At 47.6% G+C, this 18,950-nt stretch overlaps 1 protein-coding gene across 1 annotated transcript; it reads left to right on the forward strand.

Annotated features, from left to right (window-relative positions):
• The first annotated feature begins 3,150 nt into the window (after nt 1-3,150).
• On the forward strand, nt 3,151-5,618 carry LOC135986516 (cystatin-like). The gene is made up of 3 exons (XM_065630517.1): nt 3,151-3,454; nt 4,007-4,120; nt 5,241-5,618. The coding sequence occupies exons 1-3, from the start codon at nt 3,182-3,184 to the stop codon at nt 5,316-5,318; spliced, it is 465 nt and encodes a 154-aa protein (XP_065486589.1). The 5' UTR covers nt 3,151-3,181; the 3' UTR covers nt 5,319-5,618.
• Nucleotides 5,619-18,950: the final 13,332 nt, after the last annotated feature.

The raw sequence follows: 18,950 nt of genomic DNA on the forward strand, positions 1-18,950 counted from the left end.
TTTTGTGAGGTTTACATTGGCAATAGTCAACAAATGCAGCTTGCCTCTGTTTTTGTAGTGGGTCTTCAGGGTCCACCTGGCACTGCCCAAGCTGGAGAACCAGAAACTCCAAAGGGCAAGTTTCCCTCTGCAGCCATTGTGCACAGCGGAGCGAGGCATGAACCGTGTCAAAGAGGGACTCTACCCTTTTGCAGAATAAATGTTGGTGCATCTGTTAGGAAATACAAAGAGAAATCCTGACACCAAAGAAACTCCAGAGTCTGACACTGCTGAGCAAAAGACCAGCTCCACTTTCTGTCATTATATGTGTTCAACTGAGTGAAGTGCTGATGACCAAGGAGAGGACAGCATGACTGATCAAAGTGCAACTTGTTTCAGACATTTTAAAAAGCTGTCAGGCATCCACCAGGTCTCCAGATATGTCTGTTTTCTGTGGGAGGGAGCGGGGATGCAGAAGAACCAGGGGAGAGAACAGGGAATTTTGATATTGTTGCTCAAGGATCATCAGTGCTCTGGACTTCTAGCACCTGGCTAAGTCATTTGGTAGAAAGGGGCCAAGCTGACTTCTGAGATGCAAACCCAGCATTCTCCTTTGCTTGGGTTGACTTGTACCTGGGGAGAAAACTCTAAGTGGAGATCATCAGTGACCTTAAGTATCACAGTGATATAATATCAAAGCGCTCAGTGCACTTTTTTGGGGGTAAAAAAGCAGGGTGTGGCAGACTGGACACTGCTGCTTCTACTGGCAATGGGATGGCTCTCCCCTGCCATGTGGTGCTTGTGGCCAGCAAGCTGCGGTCTTTGAGACCTCTCCTCCTCTCTCAGACTGAAAGCAAGCTTTGTCGCTAGGTTCAAAAGTTGGTGGTGTGGGCAGGAGGGCAGAGAGCGTTTCTGGAAAGCCTGGCTGCAGTGTGCGGGAAAGAGTTGGGAATTATTCCTTGGCAAATGTTCCTTTGCCTCAGCTGCAGCTTGGGGAAGCTGTGGGCAGTGGTCTGATGAGGAGGAAAGTTTTGGTTGAAACTCCTTAAAGATGTTCCCCACCTGTGAGGAGCCAGTACGTAGGGCACTACCCAGGGAAAGAAGAAACCAAGGCTGAAGACTCTGCTTCATAAAACTCAAGCCAGAAACTTTTCCACATCTGTGCCCAGGCTGACACCTCTCTGGAGGCTAAATGTTGCCTGCCTTGGGGAGGTTGGTCCCTCTCTGTGTTGAGCTTCTTCCATACTGTGTGAATGATTATCAGCCTAAGGAAGGAAATGAACTTTTCCTTGCAAAAGGTGTCACCACCCCTCACGTTACTGAAGCACGTCTCCTCTGATCTCCCGCTGGAGTGGCTTTGTGGCATCAGTTATTCATTGGGCCAGTGACAGCCTGGCACATGAGAAGAAACTGAAACCCTGGGTGAGGGCTGCAGTCAGAATGGGCATGCCGTGGCATCAAAGCAGAGGCAAGAGGGAATGCAGCTGTGTCGTCTTGTACCTCACATGATGTCTATTTGCAGAAATAACCATGAGATCACCAGGACTGCACTGAGAGCTGACTTACTGCCTGCTGCTGTTTGTTTAAGCCACACTGGATAGTCCAACTAGATGACCCAAGCAGGGCTAAGACTTTGGTTGCTTGTTTGCCTGCAAGGACAAAGCTCCTTGCATCCCAAAGGCACTGTTTTTCCTCTCATGGTGCTTCCCTGGCGCAGTTGCGTGAGGCACAGAACCCTGTATGTGCTGCGTGGGGCTGGTGGAGCATCTCCAGCGGCTGGAAACCAGCGCACTGCTTGGCGGAGGCTTGAGCTGGCAGGGTCAGCACAAGGCGGTAGGAAGAGACCTGGCAGGTACATTGGAGGTGCGGTGACTGATTTAGGCCAGAGCCAGCTGTTCCCATGGACAGCAGTCACTGACAGCGCAAAAGAGAGCTTTCACCTCTAAAGACACTTAGGCAAGCTCTAACCTTGAGTTTTGAACTGATCCAGTCTGGATCTAAGGCCAGTTAGGGAAAAGAAAAATAGGCAGACCCCCACAGCCACTAGCAGCTCTGGCTCATGTCCCAGTACAGACGTCTCAGTCCCCTCTCAGGTTTTTTCAGTGGTGCTCATACCTTTCTCTAGCTGTAAAAACTACCACAATGCCCCATTGCTGTTGAATTAGTCGCACAGCTCGATTCCAACCGTGTGGATTTTTCCAGCGATAACTCTCATGCTGGATATTGCTAGCGTGCAGGCAGCCTTTCCAAATAAGCCCTTTACTTTTCATTATGAGACGTGCTGCAGATATTCAGGTGCAAAACATCACCCTCTCTGAATCTAACAACTCCACAAGGCCCTAAGTCTCGCTTGAGCTAACTCTCTCATGCTGTTTGTGGTCCTGTTTTTCCAAATTTAGAGTTCCAGACAGGATGGGAGAGATAGGCTTGTGGTTACGAGAGGTGACTGGAAGTTAAGCAACCTGTCTGGGAAGCCACCCCTGCCACAGATGCCACTATGACCTTAAGCAGAGCAATTAGCGTGGATGAGGTACAGCCAGGGCTGTGGAGGCAGATCTAGGAAATGACACATGGTGTTTTCTGCAGGGAGCCACATCTGTAGCTTAAAATGCTCTGTGGTTTTTATCTTCCCTCTGCAGCAGAGGGAAATAAGCACTAAAATAACCCATGAGGAGGCAGAGCCTGGGAAAAGTCTCCAACTTCCCAGACCTGTGCAGGAAAACATCCTGCTCCCCGCACCCCCCCGTGTGGGGCAGCGCAATGCCAGTGCCTCATCCTCACCGACCTCCTGGCCCCTCCACAAGGGACAGGGCACACGGGTGTGTTTCCACGAGCAAAGATGGTTTCTGGGCACACGCCCTTCCTCAGCACAGAGAGTTTTCAGGGTTACCGAAACCCTCTCCTCTCAGCACCTGCTTTTCTGAAAAGAGAGCAGCGCCAAGAGGGACTCTGGAGGGTACCCTGGCCGGCTGTGAGGCCTGTCCCGGGACACCCCGATTCCCCTCACACCGAAGCCCTGTATGAAGCAGCCGAGCCCGGCGCTTGGGCTCCTCCGCCCATCCCCACGGCCCCCCGCCCTGCCGAGTTGGGGACACCCCAGAGCCCGGCCGCTGGCGGAAGGCTCTGTACCGGCGGGAGGAGGCGGGACGGGGCGGTGTGTTTCGGCGGAGGCCGCGGCCCGCCTCGCCCCGCCGGCTTTAAAATGGCGGCGGCGGGAGGAGGCGCGGCAGAGAGCGCAGCCATGGCGGTAGTGCGGGGGAGCCTGGCGCTGCTGGCCGCGGCGCTGCTGCTCGCCGGCGCTGTGCTGGGCGCCGAGAACCGACCGCGGCTCCTGGGGGCCCCGGTGGATATCGAGAACGCCGACAACGACGAGGGCCTCCAGCGGGCTCTGCGTTTCGCCATGGCGGAGTACAACAAGGCCAGCAACGACATGTACTCCAGCAGGGTGGTGCGGATCATAAGCGCCAAGAGGCAGGTGGGTGCCGAGCCGGCCCGAGCCCCGTCGGGACGCGCTTGTAGGCGGCGAGTGCCGGGCGGGCCGCGGCTGGGCTGGGTTGGATCGCCCCGGGCACACTGCGGGGAGCAGCTGGAAATGAGGCCTGTGGGGTTTCTTTGGAGAAAGAACAGGCCTCAAGCTTGACGAGTTGTTCAAGCTGTCCTTTTTTTCCACAGAAGGTGAATAAAAGCCTTTTTTTATAGCTTGGGTGTTGTCAGTTTGAATGCGTTTGAGTGTGATGTGTTATTGAAGAAGCCAGCGACTTCTGATGCTGCTGCTGAGTTAACATGTCCCTGTTTACTAAGGAAGTTGCACAGTGACACTTGTTTACTTGGGGTTTGTTTCCTGATTTTGAAAGGGTGCCAAGTGCCTCTTCTGTGGCGGTTGCTGTGCGCAATCCCCTCTGTACTTCTGGAGCCTGGTTTCCATCATATAACCAGAAAACTGCCTTTCTGCTAGACTTCTCTCATCAGAGAGCCATTCTGTATGTGCTACAAATAAAGCTGCTTCTGCCCACTTGTCTCATTGCAGATTGTGTCTGGAATCAAGTACATAATGAAAGTTGAGATTGGCCGGACAACTTGTCCAAAGCCTGCAACTGATCTCCAGAGCTGTGCTTTCCACGACAGCCCGCAGATGGCTAAGGTAGGCTCCACAGCATGGTGTGCTGGCCCTTGGACTTCCAGTCCCTGCCCTTTTGGCTGGCTTAGCACAGAGAGGTGTGGGCAGTGTTCCCTGACTGCACCAGCCAAGAGCAGAGACCTCATAAGTCTACACTTGCAAAATACTGCCCTTGCAGAACTTGTCTTGCCAGATGATGGTGACAGAGAGGGCAGGGCCTTTTACCCTGTTTTGTAAGTGGGGATGTGAGGCTGTAGTGCATTGAGGACTCAGTGTGCCTCAGTCCTCTTAAAAGGTGCCTTATGGTCTGGATCACAAATATATATGGAGGAAACTCTGCCAAACCTACAGGTCTCCTGACTCTGTCTAGTGTCCTGAGTCCCCATAGCATTCTCAGCTCCTCTTGTCCCATGGTGATGTAAAAATATGCTTGACTTGACATGCTTTCCTGAGAGATTTATATGGCTGAGAATAGTGCTTTGGGCTAAACACTGATCACAAGAGTCAAGATTACTGCTGTTTGCTGTACCTACCAAGCTGTTAAAGGAGTTTTGTCTAATAGCAATGCTCTTTAAGGAGTACTTCAGCTTTTCAGATGAGAGCACCAAATATGTCTGCTTTGATCTGGCCTGAATCATTCTTCCATAGTACTTAATTCTGTTGATTACAGTGGTAGGCTTAACTTCTCTGTGTACATGATGTTTCTGCCTGCATGTATGAGAAGTGTAATTGCACACAAGTGGTCCATTAAGCACCTAGCTGCTGTGTACCATTATGACAACTGAAATGATTTGACATGTGCACATACAGATTAGCTGTGCAGGTGTGCTCACCTGTGTCAGAGAGCTTAAGTTGGAGTATTACCCATGCTGAAAGCTTTTCTGTGTGTGAATGGGTAAAGGAGGTAACCTGGTCTTCAGAAGTGCTGACTGCTCAGCTTTTCTGTCAGTGGAAATGATTCATCCTGAACAAGTGCTAACAAGTGGTGTTCCAGAATCTTTGTCAGGAGAGTGCAAATCTAGAGAGCCATGAAAGTGGCATTCATTGTGGATCATATGGGGTCATAAATCAGTGTAGAACAATGGTCAATAACATTGTTTTATGCTTTTAATCTGATAACTGCTTTTTTTCCTTTTCTCCTCAGCACACCATTTGCGACTTCGTAGTTTACACTGTTCCTTGGCTAAACCAAATCAAACTTCTGCACAGTAGCTGCCAGTAAGCCTACCCTTGGTTCCAACAGAGGCCAGCAACCAGTTGCTCAGATCTAAAAAAAAGAAAAGCAATAACACAAACTGAAATGAGTTTTATCTATGTCTGTTAATTACTTACGTATGCTTGTGCTATGCAAGTTAAACTATGTAACTTTCCTTTCTTTGTAATTACATTTTAGAGCAGCTGTTTTGGTCTTCCTACAGCTTTCCCAATAAAGTAACTCCAACATCAGAATTCTGATTAAAAAAAACTCTTGACATCCCTGCTAAGTGACTATTGTAAACATAAAAATTAATAATTGCTGTGATGCGTCGTTCTCTTTGAGCTTCTTCGGTCTTGGAGGGAGGGTTTGCTTTTATGTGTGACCTAGTCTATTATGCCCAAAGAAGAGGTTTCTTGAGCACACGCGCCCGACCCATTACAGGTTCCCTTTACAAGCAGAGATGGGTGTAGAAGTACCTGCAGTGGATCAGTGACAACCCTGCCTGAGGGGGAGGCTAAACTTTACTCTGGCTGTGGTTCAATTGTGGGGAGTTTGAATGATGTCTGATCTGGGCAAATACCTTTAAATCAGCAAACAGAGAGGATCAGCATCTGGGACTGAGAACTCTTAAGAGAACAAGGCTGATATACATGAGGGAAAGGCTGTGCATATTGTGTATTTAGACTTCAGTAAAGCCTTTGACACCATATCCCACAACGTTCTCCTAGAGAAGCTGGCAGCTCATGGCCTGGATGTGTGTACTCTGCAATGGATAAGGAACTGGCTGGAGGGCTGGGCCCAAAAAGTTGGAAACTAGTCAGGAGTGGTGTTGCCTAGGACTCAGTATTGGGGCCAGTTCTATTTAATCTCTTTATCAATGGTCTGGATGAGGGGATTGAGTGCACTCTTAGTAAGTTTGCAGATGACACCAAATTGGGTGGGAGTGTTGATCTGGAGGGTTGGAAGGCCATACAGAGAGATCTGGATTGTTGGGCTGAGGCCAACTGTATGAGGTTTAACAAGGCCCAGTGCTGAGTCCTGCACTTGGGTCGCAACAACCCCATGCAATGCTACAGGCTTGGAGAAGAGTGGCTGGAAAGCTGCTGGGAGGAAAAGGATCTGGGGGTGTTGATTGACAGCAGCTGAACATGAGCCAGCAGTGTGCCCAGGTGGCCAAAAAGGCCAACAGCATCCTGGCTTGTATCAGGAAAAGTGTGGCCAGCAGGACTAGGGATGTGATTGTGCCACTGTATTTGGTGCTGGTGAGGCTGCATCTTGTGTTCAGTTTTGGGCCTCTCATCATAAGAAAGACATTGAGGTGCTGGAGAAAGTGCAGAGAAGGGCAATGAAGCTGGTGAGGGGCCTGGAACACAAGTCTGATGAGGAGCAGCTGAGGGAGCTGGAGCTGTTTAGCCTGGAGAAAAGGAGGTTGAGGGGAGACCTTATCGCTGTCTACAACTACCTGAAAGGAAGTTGTAGCATGGAGAGTGTTGGTCTCTTCTCCCAAGCAGCAAGTGACAGGACAAGAGGAAATGGCCTCAACTTGCAGCAGAGGAGTTTTAGATTGGACATTAGGAAAAATTTCTTAATGGAAAGGGTTGTGAAGCATTGGAACAGGCTGCCCAGGGAAGTAGTGGAGTCACCATCCCTGGAGGTATTTAAAAGGTGTTTACACGAGGTTCTTGGGGATATGGTTTAGTGCTAGAGTTGGGTTAGGTTAGGTTATTGTTGGGTTGGACTCAAGGATCCTGAGGGTCTCTTCCAACTGAAATGATTCTATGATTTTATGTGATCAAGTTGTATTGTAGGGAAACTGGGGATGCTGTATCTGTATGGAAAGGAAAGATGACACTGATACCTGTAACCTACTTAGCCCAAGAACAGCCTAGTGCAAAACCAATGGGACAGTTAGTAATTGATGTTAAGTGGATAACTGATAAGAGACAAACATTATCAGCTAGTGTTCTTTTTTTAGCAAATGGGTCTTGTCCACAAACCCTGACTTTGTTCTGTGGATGTTCTTCAGAAGGAACCCTCTAAGATATATTGATGAGAGCTAACACAACCATATCTTTGGGCAGGGAGCGGGCTCATATCTAATGAAGAAAGGCAAAACAAGAGCGAGTAACCAGAAAACAAGATTATAATGAGAAATACAGCTGCTTAGGAGTGCATCTTCTGTTGGCTGTTCTTTCTGCCAAGGGAAGTGCCACCTCCCATCATTGCCAGGGTTTGATGAGCTTGCGACGAGTGCAAGGCCAGATCCTGATTCATACTGTCAGGGACATGAGCTGGTCGCTTGACAGCAAAGACACCCAGGGTGTGCTCAGATCCAATAGGAATTATCCCGCCTGCTACCCCACTGTCATTGCCCCCATTCTTGCTGTGTGTTGTGCACAAAGGTGGCGCACTTCTCTTGCCAGCCAGGTCAGTGACTGTGCAGGTGTCCATCTGCTGCACCGCTGGGTACATGGCCCTGCTGACCAAGGAAATCCTGGTGCCAAGCTGCTCAGGTGTCCTCACTTGTCATTTTTCTAACTACTCTCTTCCTTTATATGTGGTTGTCTGCTTTCCAGCCTATATATATAAGCACTAGGCGGTGGTGAAGGGGCTCCATCATGCTTATGGTGGGTTTGCCCATGTTTCCCTTTTGTCATCTTGGCTTGAGGTCTGGATGGGTAATAGTACTAGTCTCCTTAGTAAGGAGAATAGGCAAGAAATGATGATGCAGATGGATGCAACCAGCATTTTCACCTCTTTAGCTGTATTTATTACCTAGCAGCTCTGAATAGCATGTGGGAAAAAGAGTGGCTGTGCTAGAGAAGATGAGAGTTTGGGTGTTATGAGCTCCTTGTTTCCAAGATATTGCATTTCCATGTTGAAATGCCAATGATTAAGAGCACAAATGAATGGCACAAATTACCCCATACTCACAAGCTGCTGAGTGTCAGACTTGGTGATTGTTGCTACACGCTGTCTGCTCAGAGCTAATGCCAAAAAACGGCTGACCTAATTTAAGTACTTTCCACTGTTAGCTGTGTTATTTTGCATTTGCAACAGGCTAAGAGCATTAGTGGAAGTTCCCCTGCCAGTAGCATTCTGCTTGGCAGATCTTTCTGCTTGACTAGCAGGCAGTAGTTTGGTCAGCTGAACACTGAGCCCTCTTTTTTAGCTGCATTCGCTGCCTGAATTTTTCAAATGTCAGTGGCAGGCGTGAGTGGGTGACCAGGGAAATGCTTATTTCATGTTGTCTCTTGTTATGCTGGCATTGCTGTGTTTTGTCTCCAGCCCCTTGTCCTGGTTCATCCCTCGCTGTGTCTGGGGCTGTTGATGGACCCAGTTCCACCTGACTCTACCAGCCATGCTGAGTTCCCGTGGGACTGTGTCCTGTTGGTAAGGGCAATGCCAATTCTGGGGCCCTGTTGGCTCCTGGCTCATCCCCTCCCAATGCTGCTCCCTGGGATGTATCCCTGCAGGGTCTTTCTGAGATCCTTGAAGCTATCAACATTCCTGTCAGGTATGGACATTTCCCTCTGCACATAGCATAAAATTGCGATTTCCTGCAATTATGAAAGCAAATGATCATGTGGGGATCCAGGTCACCCTGCAGCCCTAGGGCTGGGCCACCCAGTGCTGTTGTCAATGTGCATGTGCTCAGGTTGTACAATGTCGCTTAACCTAAGGCATGGAGGCCTCTTAGTGAGTGTCTGGAGATGCCAAGTTGTTTGCATTCATTGTTAACATGGAAAGCCTTAGAATCACTGTAGTGTGGATCCTTCGGGAGATCAAATTTGCTGACAAACCCACACCCCATTTTGAATCTTGGTGCTTTTATCTCCTGATGATGACATTCAGATCCCTTTCCTTGCCAGACTCAGTGGTGATCTGGAGATCACGTCCACTGGGTTGAGCAGGAAAGTGTTGTAAGTTGGTCACTGCTGACGAGGATGGGACCCTTCACAAGCCTTGTCAGCCAGCTTTGGTGGTAACACACTGGTGAGAAGGTAGAAGGGCAGATTCCTGGTTCTCTCCAGGCAGCATGGTCCCAGGCTTGGCAAGGAGGAGTGAAGAAGACCCTTGGTGCCTACCTGGCTTGAGAGAGGAGCCAACCTGCAGGCCCTGCAGTACAAATCCCTTGCAAGCCTCTCCCTGGAGTCCCCCTCTGACATGGGGTATGGCTCAGTGTGGTGGTGGGCCCTGGGGCAGGACCCAGGGCTTGAGAGGTCACACTTGCTAAAGCCTCTCTTCCTTGTCATTGGGATGGCATTGCTCAAACTCTGTGAGCTGGTAAGCTCCTACTGTAGGATTTTGCAAAAGGGCAGAAAAGGAGAAGCTCAGCTGCTTGTCTCTATGATAAGCTGGTGCATGAGTGTTGGGGTGTGTGCCGGGTGCTATTTCTGACCTTGCTGGAGGTGGGTGTGGGTATGTGCATGCACAGGACTGACCATGGAGAAACATTTCTCTGCTTCCGCTGGAGAAAAACTACCAGTGACTCACAATGCCCTTGTACAGTGCCTTGCGGGCAGGTGCTGTCCCCTCTTCCCCACCAGCTGAGAAGCATCATACCGCGTGTTGTGCCATCTCCACCCCTTTACTTTTAAGCACCCCGGGGCGATCTGGCTCTAGCTGGGGTGAGGCCATCATCAGCAAGCGAAGGCATCTCCTCCCTGTTCTTGTCTTCTGGCCCGTGTCTACAGGTGGCTAGTGCTGGCGGTGGCTCTTGCCGCTTACCTTGCAAACAGGCGTCCTGCCTGTTCACAGCAACAGCCTGTAGGGGACAGTGTGGCAATATCACTTCATCCACACCCCTCTCCCCGCCTTAACCTGGAGAATGACAGGGGAAAAAGATAAAAGAAGATTGCAATAAAACCTAAGTGTGTAAACATTATGTCAATTAAAAAAGTAATCATGTGAGCGGATAGGAACCAATATTGAGTGCTGAAAAGTGAAACTTTCTCCCTAAAGGACTGTTATGAAGTCAATGCGTGCATGTAGTCAGCTGCAAGATGCTCCCATAGACAAGCCAAACCCAGCAGGATCCTCTCTGTCCTCCTATGGAGTATAGGTATCACAAAGGGCACACCCCCAGCTGGAGAAGAAACTGGGGCTCAGGCCTGGCCAGGGAATTGACTTTATATCTTGAATATAAAAGTTAGCAAGAAAAGAGTGGTTTCAGGTGAAGTAGTGATGTTTACACTAAGCATCCCCCCTCTCCCTTGTCCCTGGTTAAGTCCTCCAATCTGTACAGGTGAGCAGTGGTTTTCTCCCCTTCTTATGGGGCCAAGGAAGGTGTGTGGGTGGGGGTCCCAAATAAGGTAAAAAAGCTAAAGGCAACCTGCACCCTGTTTCTCAGCACTGTTTGGGCTCTTTACTTCTTTGTGGTAAAGCTGCTTTTTATCCCCTGACATCCCTGGAGAAAAGTACCATCTCCAAGTGCCCTAAGTGGCTAAAAGCAGCTTAAAACCTGTGGCATTAACATCAGTGAAGCCTGAATTCTCCTCATTCGCAGTAACACTGCCCACCCTTGACCGTGGAGTGGGAGGTCAGGTTAGTGCTGTCATCCTCAAAGGCTTCCTGTGCAGAGACATCCTGCCCTCACTAGTGGTAAGGGAAGCATGGACCACTTCTTGCTCAACATCTTCAACTCTCTATTATCTTCTGATTGAATTGCTGCAATGACACGTTCTGCCAGGCTGTGGATTGATACATGATAGAGAGGAAAATGAAACACCACCCTTCATCATATGGCAGCTGTTGATGGCTGCAGGGCTGGTGTGCATCTCTCTTCACCCATTGTTTGCTCCATCGCTGCTGTAGTCCTTAGTTGACCAAGGTGCAAGATAAGCTGTGCCAGGAGCTGTCCTAAGCAACTGCCCAGGAGACTTTTGTGGTTAGTGAACCTGGTGTTAGCTTGTTGATGGCCAGCTGAGCTGGATGAAGCCATCTATGCTGATGAAGAAGAGGCCGGAGAAAAGTTTGTCTGGGCTTTCTAGGTGACTTCATTTTGCAAATGCAGCCACGCTAGTTCTGAGCACATCTTCTCTGGAGGAGAGGGGGCACCAGAGCCATTCGAAAATATGCTCTTCACACGTCATTTTGCAGCTTGTCCAGGTGAAGCTGGATGTACCGAACGCCAGAGCAGAGGTGCAGTTTGGTGAACTCGAGGGTAACAGGACTGGTCCCAGAAGAGATGACCAACACTGATGGACCCCAATGCCTTCAAAAGCTTCTTCCCAAGGGATCTTACTGACTAGTTCTCTGAGCAGCTTGAAGTCTGTTCTCCTTATGTCTAGTGTTAAGGTCTTGCTGGCAGTTTTCCTCCCATTAGCACAGATTTTGAACCTGACTGTTTCGTGGTTGCTGTGGCCAAGGAAGCCACCAGTCGCCACCTCTCCAACGAGACCCTCTCTGTTAGTGGGAATCAAATCTAAGAAGGCACCTTTCCTGGTTGGTTCTCTTAATACCTGCACCAAGAAGTTATCGTCCAAATGCTTCAGGAATCTTCTGGACCTGTTGGTGCCAGCTGTGTGATATTCCCAGCTGACATCTGGCAAGTTGAAGTCCCCCATAAGGACAAGGGCAGATGACTTGGAGGCTTCACTTAGTTCCTTAAAGAATAACTCATCTGTGCCATCATCCTGGCTGGGTGGCCTATAGCAGACACCCACGACGACATCTGCTTTATTTGTCTGACCCTTAATCCTTACCCAGAGGCTCTCACCTTTGCCATCACCAACTGCCAGCTCCATGCAATCCAGCCCCTCTGCTACATTCAGTGCCACACCCCCACCTCTCCTATCCTGTCTATCCCTTCTGAATGGCCTGTAGCCGTCCATCATGGTGCACCAGTCACAGGATTCATCCCACCAGGTTTCACTAATGCCAATTGTATCATACCCCTGGGACGGGCCAAGGCTTCTAGTTCATCTTGCTTTTTCCTCATGCTGCGCGCATTAGTGTAGAAGCACTTCAAGTGTGGCTGATTGTGCGCTTCACCTCATGGCACAGTCTGAGGAATCTCGCTGCCAAGCATCTCCTCAAGCTTTGGTGTCCCATCCCGCTGCTCATCACTGACCTACCTGCTACCGCCCCCTTCCCCCTTCCAATCTAGTTTAAAGCCCCATCAATCAGCCTTGCAAGCCCCTGAGCAAACACCCTTTTCCCCTTCTGTGAGAGGTGCATTCTGTCAGGTGTCAGGAGACCTGGTGGAGAACTGACCATCCCATGGTTGAAAAACCCGAAGTTTCATCGATGACACCAGTCACGTAGCCACGTGTTGATTGGTTGGGCCTGCCTGTTCCATTTTGTATTCCTGCCTGCTACTGAAAGGATGGAGAAAACCACTTGAGCACCTGAGCCATTGACCAACCGCTCCAAAGCTCTGAAATCCTTTTTGATTTGCTTAATGTTACTTTTTCCTATCTGCCAACATGAAGGACCAATAGCGGGTAATAGTCAGAGGACCTTACCAGCCTGGGGAGTTGTTGAGCCACATCTCTTACCCTGGCCCCAGGGAGGCAGCAGACTTCCCTTTGGGTTGGGTCAGGTCGGCATATTGGGCCCTCTGTTCCCTTAAGAAGGGAGTCGCCTATGACAATTACCCTTTTTTTTCTCTTTACATGTGTGGTTTTAATGGGTTTGTTTGGTTTCATGTGTGGCATAGGTTGCCTAGAGGACCCCTCCTTCCCAGAAGGGTCTTCATCAGCAGCATCATCTGCCTGCCCATCCAATTCCAGGGCCTCATACCTGTTGTGTACAGGCACCTGGGAAGGTGGGGCAGGCTGAGGGTGTGTTCACCTGCCACCCCGAGCAGTTTCCATCACTAGCAGGGTTCCGCAGGGATCCATCTTAGCGCCAGCACTCTTCAATATCTTCATAAATGACATAGACTCAGGACTTGAGGGATTGATTCACAGAATCACAGAAAGTTAGGGATTGGAAGGGACCTCAAAAGATCATCTAGTCCAATCCCCCTGCCAGAGCAGGAACACCCAGATGAGGTTACACAGGAAGGTGCCCAGGAGGGTTTTGAATGTTTCCAGAGAAGGAGACTCCACAGCCTCCCTGGGCAGCCTGTTCCAGTGTTCCGTCACCCTCACTGAGAAGAAGTTTCTTCTCACATTTAAGTGGAACCTCTTGTGTTCCAGCTTGAACCCGTTACCCCTTGTCTTACTGTTGGTTGTCACCGAGAAGAGCCTGGCTCCATCCTCGTGACACCCACCCTTTATATATTTATAAACATTAATGAGGTCACCCCTCCGTCTCCTCTTCTCCAAGCTAAAGAGACCCAGCTCCGTCAGCCTCTCCTCATAAGGGAGATGCTCCACTCCCTTAATCATCTTCGTTGCCCTGCGCTGGACTCTCTCCAGCAGTCCCCTGTCCTTCCTGAACTGAGGGGCCCAGAACTGGACACAATATTCCAGATGAGGTCTCACCAGGGCAGAGTAGAGGGGAAGGAGAACCTCTCTCGACCTACTAACCTGTGGATGGCTTTTTAGAAGAGAGAGGGCATAATGTATATGCGGTAAACAATCCAGGGCTTGACATAACCACAGTTTAGGCCTGGACCTGCTGCTTGTTGTCCTCTACCAGCAGAAAAGCAGAAGTTAAACGGAGGCACAAGAAGGGGGCATGGAATGTCACGGCGCGTGGACAGCAGCTGGTCGCCAATAGTAATTGGGGGTGGGGTGCGTGATCAGTGCATTGTAACCAATCATTATTGTATGTTTAGCGCGTGCTTAAGATAAAGTTTCATATATATACACTCTGTTGTTGCGCACATTAAAATAAAATGGAGAATGATTTAACCCATATTGGGACGCTGTCGTTACTCTGGCTGACTCTTTCTGTCCAAAGAGGCTCGTCCAAAGGATTCCACTCTGACATCTGGCAGCAGAGGATGGTTTCCCGGGACTGAGTAACTCTGGGGGCATCGTGAGCCGTGACTGTGGTAAGCAGCGAGAGGCTGGGACTGAGTCGGGGGGGTGGAAGAGTGTGCTGCCGGAGAGCGGAAAATAGCCCAGGGCAGACACCAGTCAAGGTCGCGCCTTGCCTTCCACACAAAAGAAAAGAAAAATAATAAGGGGGAAGACCGCGCTTGCTATAATGGAGGTTGAAGCAGCAGCGGCACTGCTGGCGAGTATACTCTCTAAGAGAGGAGTTGAGTCGTCGCAGAAACAGTTAATCATATTGATTACTTTGGCTCAAAAATGGGGACATTTTAAGGATATTTCTTTGCTTTTCTCACCCATGGAATGGAGAGCGGTGGGGGATACTATGTGGGAAAAGACAATTGAAGGAGAGGAGGAGAAAGAGATTAAGCCGTTAAGAATGTTGTGGCGGTCGATATTAGAGACTTTAAAAACTATGAAAGAGGAACAGAAAGCTGCTTCAGCTATGTGCGCTGCTCTTAATCCTGAGCAAAAACCTCCTTTAGCATGTCCTGTTACTACATCCATTTTTGCGACTGATTTAAATCTCCCTCCGCTCGGGCCAGTCCCTCTATCGAAAGTTAAAAAAGAGGGTGATTCGCAAGGAGGTGAGAAATGCCCGCTGCCTGAAACAGTGATACCATCTGCGCCGCCGGAGATAGAGGCTGGGGCGGCGGGGGGGGAGAATGAGAATGTTGAGTCTGTAAAAAGTAAAGACATGCCTGTTGCAGTTGCACGAAAGGCAAAGTTTGTGTCAGAGACAGAAAAGAATTCGAAAGGAGTATCAGATGAATTGCTGAGACAATTAGTGTATACTTTACAAAATATGACTTTGAGGGCTTTAGGTGGTACTGGGAAACAAATCGCTAAATTGTACTCATTTGAACCACCACAATTAAGACTGCAGCTGTCTATAACTTCCCCTGCGGTGTCCTCAGTGCCTGTAATTGAGACTTTGGAGAAGCCAGCAAAGGCTGCTCCTGAATCAAATATGTCTTCTAATCGGTGGAAAGGAGTTATTAAGGAAGCTTTAATTGAAGGGACAATGTTACCGCAGGCATTTCCAGTATCGTTACAACAAAATGGTTCTGGTGCTGTCTGGAAACCTAATGAACCATTTTCTGAATTTGTTGATCGCTTACATAAAGCTATCTATGACCATCCTGATTTGGATACTGACCTTCTCCCCACTTTTCCCACTCGTGCTGCAAGCAGCCCTGTGCTTCCCGCCCTCCCTTCCTCTTGTCATGGTTTTTTTTTACTTATGAGATGGGGTCAGAAATGGCTGTTTTTAGTCGTGTTCCTAAGAAATCGGTACTGGGAGGTGTTTTAGAACATAGGAAAGCACTTGGAAATATGAGGAAGGAAGATCTTGTGAATTATTATAATCAGTGGTGGTTGCTGTGTAAGTCAGATGTATGGGAAAAGTGGCCAGAGAATAGAACCTTGAAGTATAACACTTTGTTGCAATTAATGTTGGTTTTAAAGCAAGAAGAGCAGGACAAAAATAAAACTCTACAAGAGATCATTAAATCATTTCAGACAGTTTTACAAGTGGAATGCTTTGAACTTCAACAAGCTGAGAATTAACTGATAACACACAAGTCATAGAAAACTTACTGAGGTCTGCAAGATGTTTGCTTTATTAACCTGTTTTCTTTGTAGGTATCTGTTTAAGCATATTACAGTTTAATAAGTCTTTGCCTGTTGTATAATATAGCAAGTTCACAGAATCATGAGAATCCGTTGACTCAAAATATGCATTTTGTGATTTTACAGAAGAACGTAATTCAGTTTTTTACTGTGTGAATGTGATGATAAGATTTTGTGTGTAACAGTTGTTAGTTTTCTTTCTACCATGCTAGCTTTATTCCAACATCCAGACTTGCGCAACTCTGTGATAGGCTGTGTCTCATCTCGGTGTACTAAATTTGGCTCTTTTGTATGCACACCAAGTAAAGAATCCTGTTTTGGGATAACAGTTGTAGCACTTCAGATGAGACGCATATAAAAGCCTTGCCCAGTTCAGCTTGCTAGGGCAGCGGGGGGGCAGGTGCCGCTTGGGCTCCAGCGTGCACTGATCTGTTTTGTCAGGGAGATCCAGCGACAATCTCCTCCTTGCTGAGCTGCAAGCAGTACAAAGGTGCAATGCTAAAATTGAGATATTGTCGTGAATAAGTGTAACTGTGATCCATCTGCATATTTGAACTTAGTGTTTGGTTTTCATATCTGAGCTCAGTATTTTAGTTTGTATATATATATTTGGTACAAAAATAATTTTGTTTGGGGAGATAATTACAAAATGGGAACTGGTTCCGCTACTAAAATACAACCTTGATCCCCTTTAGGATGCATCCTTACACATTAGAATAACTTTTTGGGAAATGCTCTGATAAAAGGAAAATGTAGTTTGAATGTGGAATTCTGGGTTTTAGTGCTATATGGCAGTTAATGTTGTTCTGCATAACTTTGAGAAATAAGTAAATAGAGCAAAATATCCCAGGCCTGTGCTGTGTCAAGCTGCAAGATAAGCTCAGCTCATTGTAACCCAGCAGTCCGGCAACTCCTCCTTAGCACCAGTGATTACACCACCTGCATGGCCTTGACTACGCTGCTAGGCAGAGGAAGTGGGGCTTTATTCCCCCTCGCATTCCACCCCCCTACAGCAATGTTACTGTTTGAGAACTGTAATACTGAATGAAGCAGTCTGAGGGTGAAATTTAAAAGCATCTCCAGCAGATCCCTAGTTCTAATGAAGCTGGGAAATTAAAGCAAAAACGTTTTTAATAGACTTTCTCTGTGGTAACTAGTTATAAGAGACTTCTTATTAAATTCACCGTGATAGTTTTTGAAATCTTGAGAAAGAAAAAAGGCCATTTTTTGAAACCAATAGGATGCCAAATTTGGAAAAAAGGTTTAACAGATGAATTCTCGTATTTGCCAGAAAGTCCTATACCTTTCTTGGGTCAAGATTTGTTAAGTAAACTCAAATAATGTTTTCTGAGAATTCTGTTCAGTTGCATGTCCCATAAGAAGATGTTTGGATGGTGCAGATCTGCTTGCTGCAAGTGAGAAATCTCCAAGGAAATTCTAGATGCTGTATTTCCACTAGTATCCGCAGCTGAAGTATCGGTAAAGCCAACACTACACTGATAAAACTTAAATAGGACTTCAATCTGGTAAGGAAAAACAATATCCAATAAATATGAAAGCCAAAATGGAGTTAGAGATTTTGATGAACAAATTTATGACAACCTTACAAGCTAACTGCATTCGATTGGACTTGCATATTTGTCTATTTATAGTTACAACACAAAACCAACCTGTGGCTATTGTACAACAGTATGATGAGAATGCTAACAGACTGATATACTGATTGTTACTAATAAAAAAAATGCAGGGAATTGATGTAAGTCTTAATGAGCCTAATTTTGGTCGATAGCAAGGGCCTGCAGAATTAATCACCTGGGGAAGGGGATATGTGTGTGTTCTTATTCCAACAGGACCAAATTGACTTCCTGCGAAATATGTTAAATCTCACTATGAGCTGGAAAAACAGTGCAAGAACCCAATGTCTGTCCCTGCAGCAGAAAGCAACAGAAGAGACCAAAGGAAGAGGCCAGTGATGTTACCCCAGGGCAGCTAAAGAAGTTACAACAAAATGCAAGTACTGTGATGACAGCAGCAGGCCCCTCACTCCAATTAATATTTTCTTAGCCTATTCGGGTATTATCTCTTGCAACAGTGCAGTAGCAATGACATGCATTGGGTAGATGGTGCATGGATACCACCAGAAGGTCAATTGCTGGAAAACAAGGATTGGATTAAACTTAATCAAATGCAGCAGTATTTTGTTGAGATCCCCCCTGTATGTATTTATAAGAAATTAATTGACAATTGTTTGTCAGGGAAGTTTCACCTGTTTTATCAGTGATGAGGAATGGAGGAGTGGTTCAGAGTAATTTAGATTTTGTTTCCATTCTGGGTCTTAATATGCAAGGTATCTGAAATAACCACAGAAGATGTTTTGAATTTGTACTGGATCCCCTGTAAATTAGAGGCACTATCATATCAGAATGATACAGATTTAAATTATTTGGATTAGGAATTAACTGGTGAAAAAACTTTCAGTGCATTTTTTTCCTTAATTGTTGTAATTTGTATTATTCTATTTTATTGTAAGTTGGTTTGTAATGATAATTTATAACAGGAAAATGGCACATAGGGTATGATGATCCACAATGGACATTCAAACTCACCAACAGAATGCCCCCTTTTGACTTTGGAGGCAAGAGGTGACTGCACTACCACTCCAAAGTAGCCTGTCAGATCATGACTGTGGTCGCAGGGTGGCTGGTGTGGCAGTTGCACATTCCCCTAAGATTTAGAGCCTTCAATGGGGCCGTTGATGGCTCTTTATTACCTGTCCCCAGGTCACATCCTCCCCGGTCTCAGGGCAGGGTGACTTCACCTCTACCAGCTAATGGGACAGAAGGGGTGGGATCCTCGGTCAATTGACAGGGTCCTCAACAAGACGTGCCCAGAGCTATGTTGTAATGCCCACAGCCACATCTGACTAGACTAGAAAATGGGGTTCCCGCCAAAGACGCCCTTTGAGTGATCTTCTCGGAGCTGCGGGTCTGTGAACTAGAGTCCTTTCCTTAGACAGGAACACTGTCTAAGGAGACTTCCTGAGATTGAGAGCGCCTTACCACCTCATTTGGGT

The sequence above is a fragment of the Caloenas nicobarica genome, chromosome 3 (genome assembly GCF_036013445.1).
Source record: "Caloenas nicobarica isolate bCalNic1 chromosome 3, bCalNic1.hap1, whole genome shotgun sequence".
NCBI classification, from domain to species: domain Eukaryota; kingdom Metazoa; phylum Chordata; class Aves; order Columbiformes; family Columbidae; genus Caloenas; species Caloenas nicobarica.